The 18,611-nt window shown below is 57.5% G+C and overlaps 1 protein-coding gene and 1 non-coding gene across 2 annotated transcripts; one reads left to right on the top strand and one right to left on the bottom strand.

The window, feature by feature from the left end:
* Nucleotides 1-1,245: 1,245 nt before the first annotated feature.
* SLC27A4 (solute carrier family 27 member 4) lies at nucleotides 1,246-16,045 on the bottom strand. The gene is made up of 13 exons (XM_034664609.1): nucleotides 15,912-16,045; nucleotides 14,465-14,631; nucleotides 11,989-12,383; nucleotides 10,593-10,751; nucleotides 9,413-9,482; nucleotides 9,216-9,307; nucleotides 8,292-8,401; nucleotides 7,874-8,083; nucleotides 7,464-7,590; nucleotides 6,680-6,817; nucleotides 6,337-6,501; nucleotides 6,096-6,242; nucleotides 1,246-3,594 (listed from the first exon to the last, which is right to left on the bottom strand). The coding sequence occupies exons 2-13, from the start codon at nucleotides 14,623-14,625 to the stop codon at nucleotides 3,437-3,439; spliced, it is 1,932 nt and encodes a 643-aa protein (XP_034520500.1). The 5' UTR covers nucleotides 14,626-14,631; nucleotides 15,912-16,045; the 3' UTR covers nucleotides 1,246-3,436.
* A 377-nt stretch (nucleotides 16,046-16,422) lies between these two features.
* On the top strand, nucleotides 16,423-16,513 carry TRNAR-UCU. Its single transcript is given in 2 exon segments — nucleotides 16,423-16,459; nucleotides 16,478-16,513. It is a non-coding gene; the product is annotated as a tRNA-Arg (tRNA).
* Nucleotides 16,514-18,611: the final 2,098 nt, after the last annotated feature.

Genomic DNA, 18,611 nt, shown 5'->3' with positions numbered 1-18,611 from the left:
TTCCTCCTCCCATTCTTGTGCTAATTGGGTGTCAAGCTGAGATCAGTGAGAAAGAAATCCGCCCCGGCTCGGGTTAAACTGCCGCCAAAGACGAGGGCCGAGCCCAGAATATCATTAGGCTGGGAGGAAGCAGGGCCCCCCTTCTCGGGGGGAGGGGCCGGCCACGCATTCAGGCCCCTTTGAAAGTCACTTGGTCACCCCCTCCCTTGCTGCCACCACCTCAATGGGCCCCTTGGAGGTATTTAACCTTCTTCCCAGGGATTGAAAATGATACGCCAAGCATTGGCCTGGTCAGCCACTTGCCTGTCCTGAGGGCGGTAGGACCTCCAGGGATGCTCGAGGCACGCTCCCTTCCAGCCTCCCCCTGGCTCTGTTGCAGATCGGAATACCGAGGCTTAGGGAAGGGGGTTTGCATCCCAGCGCTCCCATTCACAGGCTCTGTGGTCTCGGAAGTGACTGCCTCCCTGGGCCTCAGATTCCTCATCTGTGGAATGGGGATGAAAATAGTAGCTGCTTTGTGGTGTGGATTTAATGAACCAGTGTACACAAAGCGCGTTGCAAAGCGCCTGGCACAGAGGAGGGGCTCCAGCCGTGGCGGCCATTAGCAAGTCGAAGGAAATAGGTCTGACCCGATGCAGGGCCCTCCTGGCACAGCCCCTGGTCTCTGGAAGCGTGCAAGTCCAAGGGCCCACAAAGGACTCATTTTTCATATCTAGCTTCAGCTCTACCCCACCCCCGACCTGCACTCCCCGCAGCCTCCCTGCTTGCTGTCATCAGCCCTGCTCCCCACGGACTTCCAGGCCTTTACGTTTTCCGGCTACTCTTATCTGGGACATCTTCTCCCTCTGATTCTTGGTTAACTCTTCCTTGAAAAGCCTCTCTCACCAGGAAACAGGGCTGCCCACCCCACCAGGGCGCTGGATTAGTAGATGCAGCTAACCACACACCCTCCGTTTCTTGACTCCCAGCTCCCTCTCCCCTGTCCTCAGACAGTCAGCTCCCAGGTCTCTCTCGCTCACCATGCACCCACCACCTCTGCCCCACACCCCTGCCCCCGTCCCATCCTGCGAGGGCCTTTAGACTCCTGCTCCAAAGATAACTTACTCGGTACTTTACAAACCGTGAAGCGCCATATAAATGTCGGGAAATGCCCCATGAGGAGCAGCTGTCGTTAATTTCACAGGCACATATTGAAAATCTGCCTGTGCGTGACTCACACAGCCGCGGCTGAGGATGATNGGGGGGTGGTGTAGAAGTGGCCAACTCAGGCCTAGTCTGGGGTCTTAACATCTGAATATAGATTTTTTTTTTTAATCTTGAAACTGCTATGTACTAAGCAGACATCAGCACCAGACCGCATGTTAAGAGATCTCCAGGCACAACGCATGTTCACAACTATCCTAGATCCCCATTTACAGGAGAAACTGAGGCTTAGCCTGGCGAATGGCCTTGAGTGCAGGCCTGTTCACCAACTCTCCAGGTGACCTAAGGAAGGAACGGGGTGGGGGGGGGGGCTATCCCATCGGAAAGCACTCACTGCTAAGGGTTAGACAGAAAGCCACACTGTCAGCCAGGTCCAGCCCCTTGGAAGTTTGACCTCAGGTCCTCAAAGCCCTGCCACAGGGTGCTCTGGGCTGGGTACCTGCCTGGGCCTGAGGTGGGACTCACAGCCCCTCCTTCCCACTTTTGGAGGCTGAGCGCCGAGGACCAAGATGAGATTCTCCAAGCTCTGCATGCCCTCTGCTGGCCACACTGGGACACTGCAGCCATGACTGTCACCTCCCCCCCAACCCCCTCAGCACCTCTCCCCAAGGGCCCAGCTCCAGCTCTGCACCCCACTTTCCCCCAAGAGCAGCATCAGATTCTTCTATATTTCAAAGTTCCTCCCCTAGGAGGCATCCCGGATCTCATCCTGGCCCCCTTCCACCCTGGCCATCAGAGCAGCAGGCCTAGGGCGGGGCTCACAGTTGGCTCCACAGTCATGGGTGGAATGGAAGCTCTTGGCTTTCCCCTGGCCTTCTGCACCAGGAGGCGGGTGGGGCAGCAGGAAGCAACAGGGGCTTGGGTTTGCATTCCAGCCCCCCCACCCCCCTACTGCTGTGTGACCTCTCAGCAAGTGGTGAAGCTTCAATAGTGAAGATAAGGCCCAGAGGCACACATGGCCCATCGGGCTGGGCTGGGTTGGACCCCTTTCCCAAAGGGCCATGCGTTTCCAGCCTGGGTGTGACTCCAGCGATGGGGCCTTGGAGACAGCTGCCTCTCCACTGGCGCGGCTTGTGCCGTGGCCCTGGGAATATCACTCTGGGAAGCTTTCCTGGACTCTGCCAGAACTGGTCAGGCAGCCTGGCTCTGGCTCACACAGCCCCCAGACCCCTAGGGAAATGCATGAGCAAAGGTCTGGAGATGTGATCAGGCCCTGGGTTAGGGTTTTCTCCCTCAAAGGCTCTGAATAGCCCTTTCCTCAAAATGGGTCCCTGTGCTCTCTGAATCCTCCTGATTATGCCCCTTTCACAGATGAGGACACTGAGTCTTTTGCCCCAGACCACAAACTCAAAAGTGACACAGCTGGTTTGGACTTTTAAGCTCACGCTATTAAATACCTTGCCAACTCATCGAGGCATCTTACCTGCTGTATGCCTAAGCCCGAGTGAGTGAATGGGCTGGAGGGGCAGGAGGTGGGGCCTGAGTGGGTGCAGTGAGCTCAGGTGGCATGCACACAGGCTGGGGGGGGAGCCAAGGCAGTTTATTGGCCACTGAATCACCCCCACCCCCACCCCTCCTCCTCTCATAGCCAGCCCAGGACTTCAATGGAGAAAGTGATGTGGACAGACCTACAAGGAGAAAGGTCCCGCCTGAGGGGCAGCCAGGCTGCCACCCAGGAGAGGAGGATGGGGGGGCACTCAGTCCAGGCTGCCTGCTGCAGGTCGGGGTCCTCCTCCTATCCCCCTGGAGGTGTAGGCAGTGCTGAGTGACACTGGAACAGCTCCGGGGCCAGGATCTTCCTCTCTGGCCACCTGATCAACTGCCACTGCAGCCCCTGCCCACTCCGTCGGCTTCCTGAGTCTGGGGGCTTCTGCCCTGGTCCCATTTACAAGCTCCCTGCTCTCTGGGGAGTCCTTGGTGACCCTCCACCTGCCCCTGCCCTGCCCTGCGACATCATCCTAAGGGGCCCAGTCCGTCTCAGCCTCGGGCCCAGAGCCCCCACATGGCCTCGAAGACGGAACATGGACTTGAGGCTTTCACAGAAAGCCTCTTGGGGGGCAGGGGGAAGCGGCAGTGAGTCACTGGGCAGTTTTGAGGGGGAGGGTGTAAGCACCTCAGGGTGGAGGTGCCGGGTCCTGCTTGCTTTGGTCTGGCATTGCCCACGACCCCTCTGGGGTGGGAACTGGGGCTCTGGATCCAGCACCCGCTGGCCCTTAGAGGGGCTCGGGGCAAATCACAGCTTCTCCTCGCCAGCCTGGATGCGGGTGTAGGCCTCTTGGTCCAGCGGGACGTAGCGGCCCTTCCGGGCATCCAGGTAGAACAGTGGGTCTTTCACCACTGCCGGGTCAAAGCCTTCCTTCCGAAGCTCTGTCTTCTGTAACTTGAAGGTCCCTGAGGGAGCAGGGAAGATGGGTCAGAGGGTGCAGGGCAAGGGCCTGAGCCTCGAGAAGCCGCCCACCAAAGCTGAAGAGGGGCAGAGGCAGAGGGCTGGTGAGAACACAGGCACGGGGCATGGAGCACAGCAGGGCACAGCCCTGTACACTTTGCATGGCGGCTAATTACATTCGCACCGCTGCTCAGAGCGGCCCTGGCGTGGGGGGCCGCGCTACCTGCCTTCTGCTTGCAGCTGGGGAAACAGAACCAAAGAGGGGAAACTCTCCATCTAAGGCCATACGCCCTGAGTGACAGCAGAGGGAGGGCCAAAGCCCAGGCTTCCGTGCTTCCAGCACCTCCCAGGCACAGGCAAGAGCTCATCTCACCTGCACAGAAACCCAGAGGCAGGTGCTCTGCCGGATTCTATGGATTCTACAAGGCATGAGTTTTCAGCTTTTAACATCTCTGAAATAGTTTCAACAGCAGTAATGTTTTCTCAGTTGTACGTCACAGAAATTGCACATGGCTCAGTCACTGGCATCAGCCCACTGGACAGAGAAGACTGGCGTGGCGAGGCACACCCCCGGGCCAACGCCACACAGCTCATAAGGGCTGGAGCTGGGATTTGAAGCCAGGTATGACAGATTGCCAGAAATGGCCAGGTTCCTTCCTTCCCTGGACACACACCCCGCTGCCTGGTGGCTTGGCCACTTCTCCCAGCGAGAGCTGGAGTCTTTCTCACCCCCCACCTGAATCCGAACTGGCTTTGTGACTTGCTTTGACCCACAGAACATAAGAGTTTGGGGAGTCCAGGCCTCGAGAAGCCCTGCAGCTTCCACTGCAGGAGGGGTTGCCTGACACTGGTGTAGTCTCTGAAGGGGGAGAAGGCACACAGAGCAGAGGTGAGACAGCCCAGGGGCGCCCCCTTGACTGGCCCTATCCAATAGGATAGCCACTGGCCATAGGGGGCTCTATACATTTAATTAAAATGAAAGAAAAGGGAAAATTCTGTTCCTCAGTCACGCTGGCCCCCGTTCGAGTGCTCAGCGACTACACGGGGCTAGTGGCCGCGGGTCGGTCAGCGCGCACACGGGGCATCGTTGTCACTGCAGACAGCTCTGCTGGCCAGAGCTGCAGAAGCGACCCGCTGGGAGCCAGACAGGCAAGTAAGGACATCCCAGCCCCCGCAGCCCCCGCTGAGTCACGAGTGATGGCAGCTCTTCCACGCCAGGTAGGGCTGATGGAAGAACCACTCAGCTGAACTTCACCCCAAATTGCTGACCCACAATTGAGAGCAAAAAAATTGCTGTTTTCAGCCCTAAAAAGTAAGTTTAGGGATGTTTGTTCTGCAGCAAAGCCTGAAACCTGAGATCTCTTCCCTGCCTCTCTCCTGCACAGAGAAGTCGGCTATCACCCAAACCTCAGGAGCTCCCAGCCTCGATCACGAGCCCAGCACCAGTCCCATTCCACCCTTGGCACTGCTTCAGGTGCTTCTGGGAGCCTACCGCCCGGCAGGGGTCACATGGGTCAGGGAAGACCTTCCAGCAAGGCAGGGGCTCACATGATGTGCACGAGTGAGGTGGCCCGAGGCTGAGCAGCTGGTGAGAGGGTGAGGTGGGAGGAATCAGGACAGGGCAGCAAGGACTGACTTCCTGCCCATCAGGGGACCCGTCAGTGGTTCAACAGACAGAAGGCTGGCCCTGTCCTGCTATGTGACTGTGGACCCACCACTCACCCCTCCCCTGGATGACACTAACAGCCCCTCGCTAGTCTCCCTGCTCCCCCGGGGCTGCCTGCAGCCCTCTCCCATGCTCCACACAGCAGCCAGGGGGCCACATGGCACACGGACCTGACACAGGCTACTGCACTATTCAAACACTTCAGCGGCTTCTTGCTGCCCTGACATAGTACAGGCCCTCCCCAGCCCAGAATCTTCTGGTCTCCACTGGCCTCTCTGCCCCATCCGACACCGCTGCCCACAGCTCCCCTTGGCTCTGGCTTCAGGGACCTCCTTTACTTCCTCTCCTGCCCAAGTGCCCTCTGGTCTTAGGGACCAGCCTGGAATGCCTCCCACCCCATAAAGCCTACCCTCTCATTCAGGTCTCAGCTCAAAGGTCACCTCCTCCAGGGAGCATCCTAGGCACCTCACTTCCCTTCATTTGCTTTTCTGTCAGTTCGATCTGTATTCTGTTCTTTGCCCTTGGAATTCCTTGTCCTGTGCTGCCTCCCCAAGATAACAAAGGTGCCATCAGAATTTGTTACCTCACTCCCCAAGGCCTGGCACAGAGCCTGGCAGGCACATAGTAGGTACTCAATAAATGTGCATTCCGCTCATGGATGTGTGAACCTTCTCTCTCTGAGGGCTCGGTCCACTCACTTATACTCAGGGAGGTCTGTTTACCAATGACACAGCAAAGCTTTGGCTAAAGGGCAAATGACAGCCCCCAGGTCTCTCCAAAAGGAGCCAAGAAGGGCCACGGGCCTGGAACCTGGGAGCTGGAGCAGGGGAGGGGGCACACCTGTTTTGTGCAGCTCAGGCAGGAAGCGCAGGAAGATGGGGCGGGCGTACAGCGGCAGCTCCCTCTCCAGGAGCTGTGCGAAGCGCTCCAGGTCACAGCTGCCAGCAGGGTTGGCCACCGCGGCCATTCCGGCCCGGCCCTCGGTTCCTGGGGGCAGCAGCATGGACAGTGAGGAGCTGGCGGTGCCCCCTGGTGGTGCCTCCCCACACACGCCTGGCACCTCCCAGCACCCCGCAGATACCTGGCACCTCGACACCATACACTGCCACGTCGGACATGTCCAGCAGGCGGCTGAGCGTGCCCTCCACCTCGGTGGTGGACACGTTCTCCCCTTTCCAGCGGAACGTGTCTCCCGTGCGGTCTCGGAAATACAGGTAGCCCAGCTCGTCCATCACCAGCACGTCACCTATGGGGGTGCAGCATGAGGCAGGGCTTGGGCTGGCCGGCCGCGGGGGACCCCAGGATCTGCCTGACAGGAAGGGCTGGGACTGGGGCCGTCGTCTGGGGCCGTCTTCTCTGAAGGTGGGGGAGGGCCCCTTCATTCCTCTCCACCCTGCCCCCCAAAGGGGCTGGTGCCCACCCACCGGTGAGGTAGGCCTGGTCCCCCTTTTGGAAGACGTCCTTGGCGATCTTCTTATTGCTGGCACCCTGGTTCAGATAGCCGTCAAAGCGGCGCAGGGGGTCCTGCTGGATGATGCGGCCCACTAGCTGGCCCGGTTCACCTGGGGGCAGGGAAGGCAGGGCAGCTGTCCTCTGGGGGCCTCCTCTACCCGTACCCCGCTCCCAAATGCGCCCCGCATCTTGATCTGACTTCTGGTCATACTGCTTCCCACAGAAACACTATCCCGCTCTGGGGCAGGAGCCCCGAGGGCAGGGAAGCTTCTCCTAGCAGGTCTGATTCATAGAGCACTCAGTGACGTCTGGTCACGGAGCAGATGGAAAGATGAACGACATGAAAGGGTGGCCAAGCTCTACGTGCACAATCTGACCAGAGCCAGCACTCCTTGGGCCCCTGGCTCTGCTCAAAGAGCTGTACGTTCCTTAGCATGCATGATGCCGAGGGCAACCCCAGGCGGTGGTGCTGCCATCAGCCTCACGTGCAGATGAGGGGACTCAGGCACGAAGCGAAGGGGCTGAGCCAGGATCAACCTGGGGGTCCTCCACAGAACAGTGAATCAATGGACCGATAGGTAGATGGGATGAGGAATGGAAGGACAGATGGACAAAAAAATAAATGACTTGTGGCCCTAAGAGAAGAGCTGAGTGACGGCCACTAGTCAGAGGGCTCCCCACTCACCCAGCCCAGGGCTATCCCCCTCCCGGGTCAACCTCTCCCGCTCTGACTCCACTTCCAATCCTGGGGCAGACCTGGCTGGCAGGGAAGGCAGACGCCATTGGGCCCCCGGATCAGTTCCATGGTGTCCTCGTTGACTCGTACCAGCCGGATGGGGTACACAAAGGACAGGATGCGGCTGTTGAAGCCACAGGCCCCCACCTGCAAAGACCAAGACTTGGGCCTGAGACTGGACAGTGTTGGGAGGCCTGGTGCCCACACTCCCACATCTGCACTGCCCCAGGACCACACTCCGTGCTACACACCCACCCCGACCAGACAGTGGGGGCTCCAGCACCAACACTCTGTGCTGCACCCCCCCGACCAGACAGTGGGGGCTCCAGCACCCACACTCCATGCTGCACCCCCCCCAACCAGACAGCGGGGGCTCTGGCGCCCACACTCCGGGCTGCACCCCGCCCCCATCCACCGCCCCACTGCCCACCTGGCTGTCGAAGTTGCCCAAACTGCAGTTACATTCAGTGGCCCCATAGAACTCGGCCACCTGGGGGATGTGGAAACGGCTAGAAAAGTCGGTCCAGATGGACTGGCGGAGGCCGTTGCCGAGTGCCATGCGCACCCGGTGCTGGTGTTCCGCCTCCCGGGGCGGCTGGTTCAGGAGGTAGCGGCACAGCTCGCCGATGTACTGCACAATCTGGGGGCAGACCTGGTGTGAGGCTGGCCCATGGCTGCTCTCATTTCACCTCCCAATCACACGGGCCCTGGGCCTTAGTGTCCCCATCGGACAACAGAAATGTTGCCCCCAGTGAACGATCGGCCTCAGCTGTAAGGCAGATGTCCCTGAGTGGGGCCGATGGGTCAGGAGAGCACAGGGACACGCATCCCCTGCCCTGCTCACTCACCGTGCAGTTGTACTTGATACAGTCATCCCAGAACCGGGAGGCGGAGAACTTCTTCCGGATCACCACTGTCATGCCATGCAGTAGGCACTGCCCCACTCCCACGATGTTTCCTAAAGGCAGAGGGGTGGCCCGTAGAGGTCAGAGAGCCAGGAAACCCCTCCTTCCAGAGCCTCCCCTTGCCCAGCCCATCTCCTCAAAGGCCTTTCCCCAGTCCCTCCTTCCCGTCCTGTTCCTCCAACACTAACTAATCACACCTCTCCCCTCATCAAACACTTTCCACAGCTCCCCAGTGCCTCCCCAGTGTGCGATCGAGTGCATGCTCCTCGGACTGTCCCTGGGGTCCCTGGAGCGGGCCCCACCCTCCTGCTCCTGTACCTGCAACGCTGCCATTCAGCCAGAGGGGGACCAAGCTAGCTCTCCCAGCTTCCGTGCCTCACACCTGCCTGACTTGGGAGCACCTCTTCCAGGAAGCCTTTCTGACCATCACTGGACTCTTCTCTTGAGCTGAGCTCCTGCTCCCTGCCTGTCTCCACACTCACCATGCCATTTCTTGTATTAAAGTCATGTGAGTTCCCATCCTTCCTCCTGCCCTAAATCCACACCTGACTCTAAGCACCTTGAGGGCAGGAACTCTTAATTATTCCATCTCTGTGCTTCCCTTTCCAAGCAGCAAGGCTGTGCCCACCTGTGGAAACAACTGCCGGGTCAGACTAGCCCTGGCGCCCTGCGGGACACGGCCACACACATTGTGACGCTGGTGCGACCGTCTTCGTTCAGAGGTCCAGTCAATGGCCAGGTCTGCTCTGAACCCAGAGCTGACTCCAAAGCTCATGTGTTTCTACCCACAAGATACTGTCTGCCAAGAGGGGTGGGGTTCCTGGGGCCCCAGGGCACGGGAGGCTGAGAGGGCAGGCCCCATGTCACCTGCGGAGTGGTAGAGGGGCAGGCAGTCGTAGACAATGTCGTCGGGCCGCATCCGGAATCCGTGGTACACCAGGGCGGCCATGCGGTAATACCTGGGGGGCACGGACAGGGCGCTTCGCAGGCAACTTGGGAGGCAGGAGGAGGGGCTCCCGGGCCCCGCCCCCAGCACGCCCCGCCCCCTGGCGCTCGTTCCTTACCGGCTGTGCACCACGATGGCGGCTTTGGGCAGCCCCGTGGTGCCCGACGTGTAGATGTAGAAAAGCTTATCTGAAGAAAACAGACACACAGCGGCTGTGAGGAGAGACCGCACGGGGCTGGGGAGACCCTGGCTGCAGGGAGCTTCTGCACCACAGGTCGTATCTTCCCCCCGCCCTGTGGCCCAGAGAGAGGATGGTCACATTGGTTTCTGCAGAGGCTCAGCAGCCCCCCCTTCCCGGTGGGAGGTTCTAGGAGGCCAGGAACCCCGTGGGATGACTGCATGTCATGTGTCAATCACCTCACGCCCTCTGGATGCCTGCTGATGCCAGCCCTGGGCTGGGCATGAGGACACCAGGCTCATCCAGGCAGAGACCCTGCCCTCGGGTTGCTTACAAAAGCACCAGGGAGACAAATTCACCCATGACACAGATAAAATGTAAAATGACCACGATGCCAACAAAGACCAGTTCCTGAGCACTTCCTGTCACACCCCAGCTTTCCACTGTATCTTTTTCAAACCCCAAAGCTGCTCCATAAAATCGATTCCGTTACCAGCCCCGCTGTTATGGCTGCGGGAACCGAGGTTCAGAGAAAGGGCAGCTCCGGAGCTCAGGGACACAAGGGAAGCGGTGGGGCTTAGGCATGAACTCAGCGCCAGCTCTGACCCTCTGGGCAGCGTAGCACACAGGGCAGGGTGGAGTACAGGAGAGGCTGCAGGGTCCAAAGGCTGCCTGGAGGAGGGGACGGGGTGGCAGGGCAGCCCAGTGCAGGGAGAGGATCCCAGGCTGACAGGGGCTGGCACTGAACAGGTGCTGGGTGAATATTTAGAGGGTCTAGCCCCTGGCCCAACCCCAGTCCAAATTCAGACCCAGCGATTTCCTGGGCTCTACACGATCCTGCCGCAAGTGATGGGCGGCAAGGAAGAAACAAGTCAAAGGATCAGGTTTTGTGAGCTCCTGTGTACTTGGCACCGTGCCTAGCATCTTTACACACATTATCTGTTTACCCTCCAGTGACCCCAAGGTCACTGTCCTCATCTTCCTGGATGGAAAAAGAGAGGTGACAGGACTCACTCCAGGTCACACAGCAGGTTTGCAGAAGAACTCAGGCCTCTGGCCCTGGGGCCAGCGCTCTGTCCAGGGCCCATCTGAGAAACCCTCTGCAGGGTGGGAGGCCCACCTGTGAAGCCCTTGTTAGGGCGACCGGGCAGGTGCGTGGGGGCATCTTCCAGCAGGGGGTCTAGGTGCTCCGTGCCGGCGGGCACTGTGCTGGGCTCCCAGGGGCCAGAGCAGAAGAGGCTGAGTGAGGGATCCAGGCTGGCTTGGATTTCAAAGATGGCTGCAGGGGAGACAGGGCTGATCAGCAGGCAGGCCGGGAACCTCACGTCAAAGGACCTCTGCTCGTGTCAGGGCTGGCGTGTTGTCAGGGGACACTGGCTGTGTGCAGGGAAGATGGGTGAAGCACCTGGGTCCTCATGATAAGAACTGACAGGAGCAAGAACTCCCTAGCCGCTGGCTACCTACATAGCAGGCTCCTTACGTGCGCCCTCTTGCTCACACAGCCCAGGAGGTAGGCACCAACTGCAGCCCCTAGACGAGAAGACAAGGCTCCAAGAATGGAAGGGTTTGTTCCCACCTAGAATGTGCTGGAGCTGGGACTCCAAGCCAGCTCTACCATGTGTCAAGGTCTGCGCCCTTACACACTGTACCATGCTTGACCGTGGGGCCCGGTTAGAAGGGAGGTGTGGAGGGTCGGAGGTCAGCAGCCCCCAACCTCTTCAGAAAGTGGGAACCTTCCCTCAGGCTGCCCCGTGCACTACAGTCGTCCAGATAATCACCTGTGCTGGGGCACAGGCCAGGCCAGTCCTGGCCCCCTCGGCTCCACTTCTGCCTCCCTCTGGATTTGTCCAACCCTCCCCCCTCTCCCTGAGGCACCCTTCCTCTCTCCCCCTCTCTTCACGTCAGTAACCTTCCCTGCCATCATCCCACACCACAGCAGTCAAGCCCAGGATGAAATCCTGCTTCGGTGTGACCTTAAGTGAGCTCCTCACACCACTCTGAATGTCTGTCTCCTCATCTGTAAAGCCAAGACGGCCATCCCTGCCTCACCAGGCTTTATGAAGATTAGAGGTGCTTTTGTAAAGCGCCAAGCTCAGTACTCGGTCAGCGCTCAATGCAGCCGCAAATAAAACATAAGCTCTGCAGGAGAGCAGAGAATACATTCTTGTTCTCATTTTATAGATGGGGCAAATGAGGCCTAATTAGTCACCCAGAATGGTTACCATTCTATCTGCAGGCTCACCTGGCATCAGCCACTTTGTTAGCGCTTCAGGCGAAGTATCTTCTTGAAAATGATACGTGGTTAAGAACTACAGTGAAGAAACTGAGTCACAGACTATTTCCAGTCTCTTACTCGGGATCTCCAGCTTACCAGTGGCAAAGCCCAGGCTGTCTGACACCAGGGCTCACGGCCTTCACCTCTGAGCCATGCAGCCTCCCCCAGGCCTGGAAGGGGGCTGTGCTCTGTGCAAGACCCTGTGGGCCTCCTCACCTGACCCCCCACCCCGGGGGCTCACCTGGGGCCATCTCGCTGCCAAAGATGAGGACCCGGGCCCGGCAGGTGGTCAGGCAGTGGCGCAGGGCATCCCGCCGGAGGTTGGTGTTGACAAGTGCTGCCTCCACGCCCAGCTTGGCCATGCCCAGCCACAGGCCCACGAACTCATTGCGGTTCTCCATGAAGAGAGCGGCCACGTCGCCCGAGGACAGGCCCCGAGCCTGCAGGAAGTTGGCCACGCTGCTGGAGTAATCATCCAGCTGGCGGAAGGTCCAGTGGGTGTCTGTGCCCTCAAAGATCAAGGCTGTCTTGTCGGGGTGGCGCTGTACCGTAGAGGCGAACAAAATGGGTACTGTCCGCTGCTCCCGCAGGTACCGCCGGACCTTTGCCTTCACCCTCAGGAGTACTATGCCGCCGCTAGGTGGGAGCAAGCAAGGGAGCCATGACTGCTGGGGCTGGGGTGGGGGGGTGGCCGATACCCTGGCCCAGGTTGTTGTCCCACAGGCCTGAGGCTCCTGAGCCCCATCACTTGCAACACTCCCCTTTTCCAGCACCTGTGTGCTGGGCACCATTACAGGCACCGGCCCACCGATGCCGCACAGTAACACCAGGCACCCGGGGATTACTCCCTCCCCAGTACAGACGAGGAAATGAAGCTCTGCAGGACCACGGCTCGCCTGGGCTTTACAAGCTGAGATCCGGACCCTGGTCCTCTCTGGCTCCAGAATTCAACACCTATGACTCTGGAAGCTCTGCTCTGAGTCTGCTGCTCTGTCAGAGCCTTCCTGGACTCCAGGGCCCAAGTCAAAGTCCCAACTCATTTGGGACCTCCCATAGCCCTGTACTGCACCTCTCCAGACCCCCGCCACAGTAAATAAAGGGTAAGTGTGAGATTTGTTCAGTCTCCCTCCTGGTGAGCCCACCAAGGGTAAGGCTCCATCCTGTTCACCACCTTGCCCGCTGGGCCCCACTCAGTATCAGGCCCAGAGCTTCACTAAATGTAGAATCGCTTGGCAAAAACCATGAAAAGAGCCCAGATGTCCATCAACAGATGAATGGATAAAGATGTGGTGTATATATACAATGGAGTATTACATGGCCATCAAAAAAAGAGAAATCTTGCCATTTGCAATGACGTGGATGGAACTAGAGGGTATTATGCTAAGCAAAATGAGTCAAAGACAATTATCATATGATCTCACTGATATGTGGAATTTGAGAAACAAGGCAGAGGATCATAAGGGAAGAGAGGAAAAAAATGAAACAAGATGAAATCAGAGAGGGAGACAAACCATAAGAGACTCTTAATCTTAGGAAACTAAGCATTGCTGGAGGGGAGGGGGATGAGATGGGGTAACTGGGTGATGGACATTGGGGAGGGTATGTGTTATAATGAGCACTGGGTGTTATATAAAACCGATGAATCACAGATCTGTACCTGAAACAAATAATACACAACATATTAATTAAATTTAAATTAAAATAAAATTAAGAAAAAAAACCAATCACTTGGCAATATGCCCCTTTCCTGCCCTGTCCCTACCACCTCTGACCTTCGAAAGCTCCTAACTTCCTGACTTCTATGCTTATTCACATGCTGTGCCCTCTGGCTGGAATCCCCTGCTCCGTCACCTGGAGGTGCCTCTCAACTACAGCTTTTTGTCTTCCAGGCGGCCTTCTCTGATTCCCCAGGGCCCTGGCCTGAAACCACCTCTCCCTGACCCACACTCCCACAGCTCTTTGCAACCACCCTTCCTGCAGTGGCCACTCAGTACCTCCTTTTACAGTCAATTCAGATGACAGGTGTTGAGCTGCCTGTTCTGAGTGTGGGTCACTGTGCTGAGCACTGGGACACCACTGTGACCAAGGCTGCCAGGGTCTCTGCCCGCTTGGTATTGTTAGTTTAGGGATTTATGGTATCTCCTTTTTATCTCCCTGACCAGTATGAGCTGGGCCCAGGACTAGGTCGGCCTTCTTTCTCCCTGGGCCCCAGAGCCAGCCTGATGCCTGGCACAGAGCTGGTAGCAGCAGGTGTTTCTGGTACAGGAGAGCCCTGTGGACTGTACCTGACTTTCTTTGGGGAGCAGGTTTCCCCAGATATCCAATTTGGAGCACTGCTTGAACTCTGTGCCTTCTCAAACTTATGGACAGGGCCCTTCCCACAGGGTTCCTCTTCGTTCTCTTACAAGCTACCACTTAGCCTCAGGACCCTTTGCAGATGTCTTCTTGACACACCTGATGTTCAGTGTATGCCCTGGGCCCCTAAGTCTGCCCTAGGCTAACCGGCACCAAGTTAGGGAGATCTCCTAGAAGACTTTCACCTTGGAGATGGAGATACTAGATACTCCTGCCAAGGAAAGGGGATAAAGCAGAGACTGCACCTCTGGGGCCCAGGGGCCCTGTGCTCGTAGAAGCCTGGTATGGAGAGATTTGGGGAACGAGAAGCCCATCGTGTTATAGGAGACTCCAGGGCTGGATGAACTGGACCAGATACTCACAAGATATCACGTCTTATGGTCTTGATGAAGATTCGGACAAAGCGCCAGCCTCCAGACCCCAGGTAGAGGAACAGCAGGGAGAACCCCACGTGGGTCCAAGGCAGTTTCAGCACCAGCTTGGAGAACAGCAGCACCCCCACCAGAGACGCCCCAAGCAGCATTGTGGCCTGTGGGCACAGAGCAGTCAGTGGAGCCAAACGTCTATGTCCCCCACCTCCTAGCCCAGACCCCCACTATGATCGTAAGGGTCAACCTGTAGTGAGCTTAGTCATACTAAGTAGGTAGCTGAGGATGGGGTCCCTTTCCAGGGCTGTCTTGAAGGGAAAGGCAAGAGGCATGGGACTTGAGAAGTGCCACCGCTAAGAGGCAGAGGCTGAGTTCTAGCCCCTTAGTCCCATCTCCACCTACAACTCTCCCTGTGACCTTGGGTAAATTAGTTCCTTTCCTACTTTAGGCCTTAGTCTCCTGCTCTGTGTTATGGGAGTAGTGAGAATTGCTCTCAGGAGCCCTTCCACCCAAAACAGGAGAGTCCACTCTCCTGACATCCAGGATCTCTAACCAGAATGGCTTGGAGGGGGGAATTAACTTAAGTGTCTCTGGCTTGACTCCTCATCCAAAGAACCTCCTTGGGTTTTTGGATGACCAGGCCAAGGCACAACACCCAAGGGCAGCTTCCTGGGAAGGGGCCTGGCTCCGTCCCAGCCCACAAACTCGGACAGTGCCATGTCTTTGATGGCCCACAGAGGGCGACAGAGCCTGGAGGTGCCCGAGAGGTGACCGCCTAGAAAGGAAAGGTGTTTGAGGGAGCGCAGGAGGGCCCTGAAGTCACTCCCTACAAACACACTCGGCGGCAAGCCACTCAGATGAATCTTTGGGGGATCGGGCTATAGAGGAAAAGGAACGGCTGACTGGACTGAGATTAGGACTCTTGGTCTTTTCTCTTGTCGCTTTAGGGACTTGCTCAAGAAGCAGCAAGATGGGACTCAGTTTTCTTTCAGGGTTCTCCTATTCCTGGGGAGGAGCTGAAGGTCATGGCTGTGATGTAGCCTGACAGTCTCCAAGCTAGGATGAGGACACGGTCTGGCCCACAGAGAGCCCTTACAGATCATCTCCCCCTTCTCCACACGAAAAGCAAAAGCCGGGAGGGGGACCAAACCAGCGCTCCCGTATCCAATGCCAAGGTATCAAAGGTCCTCAGACCTCTGGGCTCCCGGAGCCGGCCAGGACAGAGAACAGGAACCCGTCCCGGAAGACTGGGGGATGGGACGAGAAGGGAAGGGGATGCCGACATCCCTCGGGTCCCCGTCCCAGGTCACAGCGAACCGCCCTCGCCCCTAAGCAGCCAGGGCAGCAGGGCGCCCCCCTCACCCGAGCCGGCCCCACCACCGCCCACGACTTAGCCGGGCACCTTCCCCGCCCGGGACCCACTGGCCTGGCCTATGCTCACCCGGTGTCGGCCCCGCCGCGCGGCGCCCCGTCCAGATGCGGCCTGGCTGCGGCAGCGTAGTGGGGAGCGCGAGGGGCATCAGCAGCCCCAGACCGCGCAGAGCCGGGTCTCAGCAGAGCTCCACCGGCTCTGCGNAGAGCCGCAGAGACCTCGGCGCCGCGCAGCCCCAACGCGCCCGACACCGCCCGGCCCAGCCCGCCCTGCGCGCGCGACGGCCCCGGACGGCGCCCCGCGCGGTACTCTGGGAGTTGTAGTCCGCGCCGCGCAGCCCCGCCCCGCCACAGACACCCCGGGTAGAGGAGGAGACCCGCAGGCTGGGTCTGGGGCCCAGAGCCGGCAAGCCACTGGCGTTAGCACGTGGTGGGCAGCGCCCCCGCCCGCAGCGTGGGCGGAGAATCCGGAGTCTGCGCGCCGAGAGCGGCAGGGTTCCACAAAGGCCAACGCCACACCTAGAAGAACGCTAAAAGGGCGGGGTAGGCGGAGAGGTGAGCTGGAGGGCGTTTAAGCAGCCGGCTCTGTGGCGCAATGGATAGCGCATTGGACTTCTAGCCGATCGTGGTGTGGCGATTCAAAGGTTGTGGGTTCGAGTCCCACCAGAGTCGAATTTTGATAGCTCCTCCCTAACTTCATGTGGATATTTTACGGCCTCCAGTACCTTCGCATGGTTCAGAAGATCTGCAGACTTGAGGCTGGCACCCCTGCATCTGGGACAGCAATAAACGTGACGTCAGGATTACTGCCTTGGCATCCTTTCCCATCCTTGGTGTTTTGTAAGCAGTCAGGCGCACCTGGTGGTACAAAGGGGACGGATCTGAAGACCTGTACCTGACTGGCCTCTGATCGCTCTGGACCTTCCAGCAAATCAACTAGCTTTGAAGCCTACAACCAGATTTGTCATGCCACCTGCCAAGTCCTGGGTCATTGGCCAGCTTCCTAGTCCTGTGTGGCTCTGGGCCTCTGAAAACTTGGTTACTTGATAATCAAACCTGTTGGGCATCCGCAATCGCTACTTATCCTTTTATTTGTTTAAAGATTTTATTTAGGTGCATGTGGGTGGCTCAGTTGGTTAAGCGACTGCTTTCGGCTCAGGTCATGATCCTGGAGTCACAGGATCGAGTTCCGGCCACGGGCTCCCTACTCTGCAGGTAGTCTGCTTCTCCCTCTGACTCTCCCCCCTCTCATGCGCATGCTCTCTCTCTTGCTCTCTCATTCTCTCCCTCTCAAATAAAATCTTCATTTGCACGTGAGCAGGGGAGGAGCAAAGGGAGAGAGACGAGCCAGCTCTCTGCCCTAAGCTTGGAGCCCAACATGGGGCTTGAGCTCAAATCCCGAGATCATGACCTGAGTGGAAATCAAGAGTCTGTCGCTCAACTGACTGAGCCACCCAGGCGCCCCCACTGCTTACCTTTATTTTATTTATTTATTTATTTTTGAAGATTTTTATTTATTCGACAGAGACAGAGACAGCCAGCGAGAGAGGGAACACAAGCAGGGGGAGTGCGAGAGGAAGAAGCAGGCTCATGGCGGAAGAGCCTCATGTGGGGCTCGATCCCATAACACTGGGATCACACCCTGAGCCGAAGGCAGACGCTCAACCGCTGTGCCACCCAGGCGCCCCCACTGTTTTACCTTTAAATACATCCCCTAATTCCTTAGGCCAGGAAGACGTTCTTAAAGGGGGGAGGGGCAGTTTTCAGGGTCTAGTTATAGGGATTAAAAATGAAATTTTGGGGGGCGCCTGGGTGGCGCAGTCGTTAAGCGTCTGCCTTCGGCTCAGGGCGTGATCCCAGCGTTATGGGATCGATCCCCACATCGGGCTCCTCCGCTATGAGCCTGCTTCTTCCTCTCCCACTGCCCCTGCTTGTGTTCCCTCTCTCGCTGGGTGTCTCTATCTCTACCAAATAAATAAATAAAATCTAAAAAAAAAAAAAATTTTTGGTCTGAGAAGTACTTGGACTTATTTCTTCCAGAGTATAGAGTGCATCCTTCTGGGGAACCTAGGTAAATTAAAGTGCCGCCTCCCCCATTGCTCTTACATTCAAGAGGCAGTGTGGTGCAGTGGTGATGGGCTTCTGCACCGGCATCCGACAGGGATCAGGTTCTCAGCTGAAAGTTCAAAGTTTCTATATCTTATATATAAAAATGTGGACATACTACTAGTGTTCAAACCTCACAGAGTCTGAGTTAGTGTTTGACATATTTATTATTGTAGTTTACAAGCTCGCTGACCACAAAGCACAGGCAAAATCTAGACATGAAGATTATCTCTGATTATGTCCACAGGGCTTAGCTTGATAAATGTTTGTTGAATGAATGACAGGGAGAGTGAACTGGAGGCTCTGACTTGATCCACGCCAGGATCCATGGGTGTAAACATGATCATCACATTGTCTGCTGAGGTCATATACAATGGGGGCAAAGGAGAGTTTGGAAGATGGCGCTGGTGACCAGCCCCTCCACCCAGCCAGGTCACAATGGTGAAGCCAAAGCAGTACTCCACCCAGATTCTGGGCCTGGCCTGAGGGAGAGATGTGAGGGGACACAGAGGTAATAACACAGTCTGTCTTCAGTTGCTTACAGTCTAGTTGGACACACAGAGAGGCAAGTGGAGATAAGATCACTAAATGGGTTGCCCCTTACCAAGTGCTCACCATACTTTTGTCAACACCCACCACACGTTATTATAACTTGCCTTCTTTG

This window comes from Ailuropoda melanoleuca, chromosome 7, assembly GCF_002007445.2.
Source record: "Ailuropoda melanoleuca isolate Jingjing chromosome 7, ASM200744v2, whole genome shotgun sequence".
Classification (NCBI taxonomy): Eukaryota; Metazoa; Chordata; class Mammalia; order Carnivora; family Ursidae; genus Ailuropoda; species Ailuropoda melanoleuca.
The sequence above is the reverse complement of the archived record's forward strand: the minus strand, read 5'-3'. Positions and strand labels throughout refer to the sequence as shown.

Coding starts and splice junctions, on each gene's coding strand:
- SLC27A4 (XM_034664609.1), bottom strand. CDS start 14,625: ATGCTGCTTGGGGCGTCTCTGGTGGGGGTGCTGCTGTTCTCCAAGCTG. Junction 7,591..7,873: donor TGGGCAACTTCGACAGCCAG/GTGGGCAGTGGG, acceptor TGGTCTTTGCAG/GTGGGGGCCTGTGGCTTCAA. Junction 6,502..6,679: donor GGACCAGGCCTACCTCACCG/GTGGGTGGGCAC, acceptor GCACCCCCATAG/GTGACGTGCTGGTGATGGAC.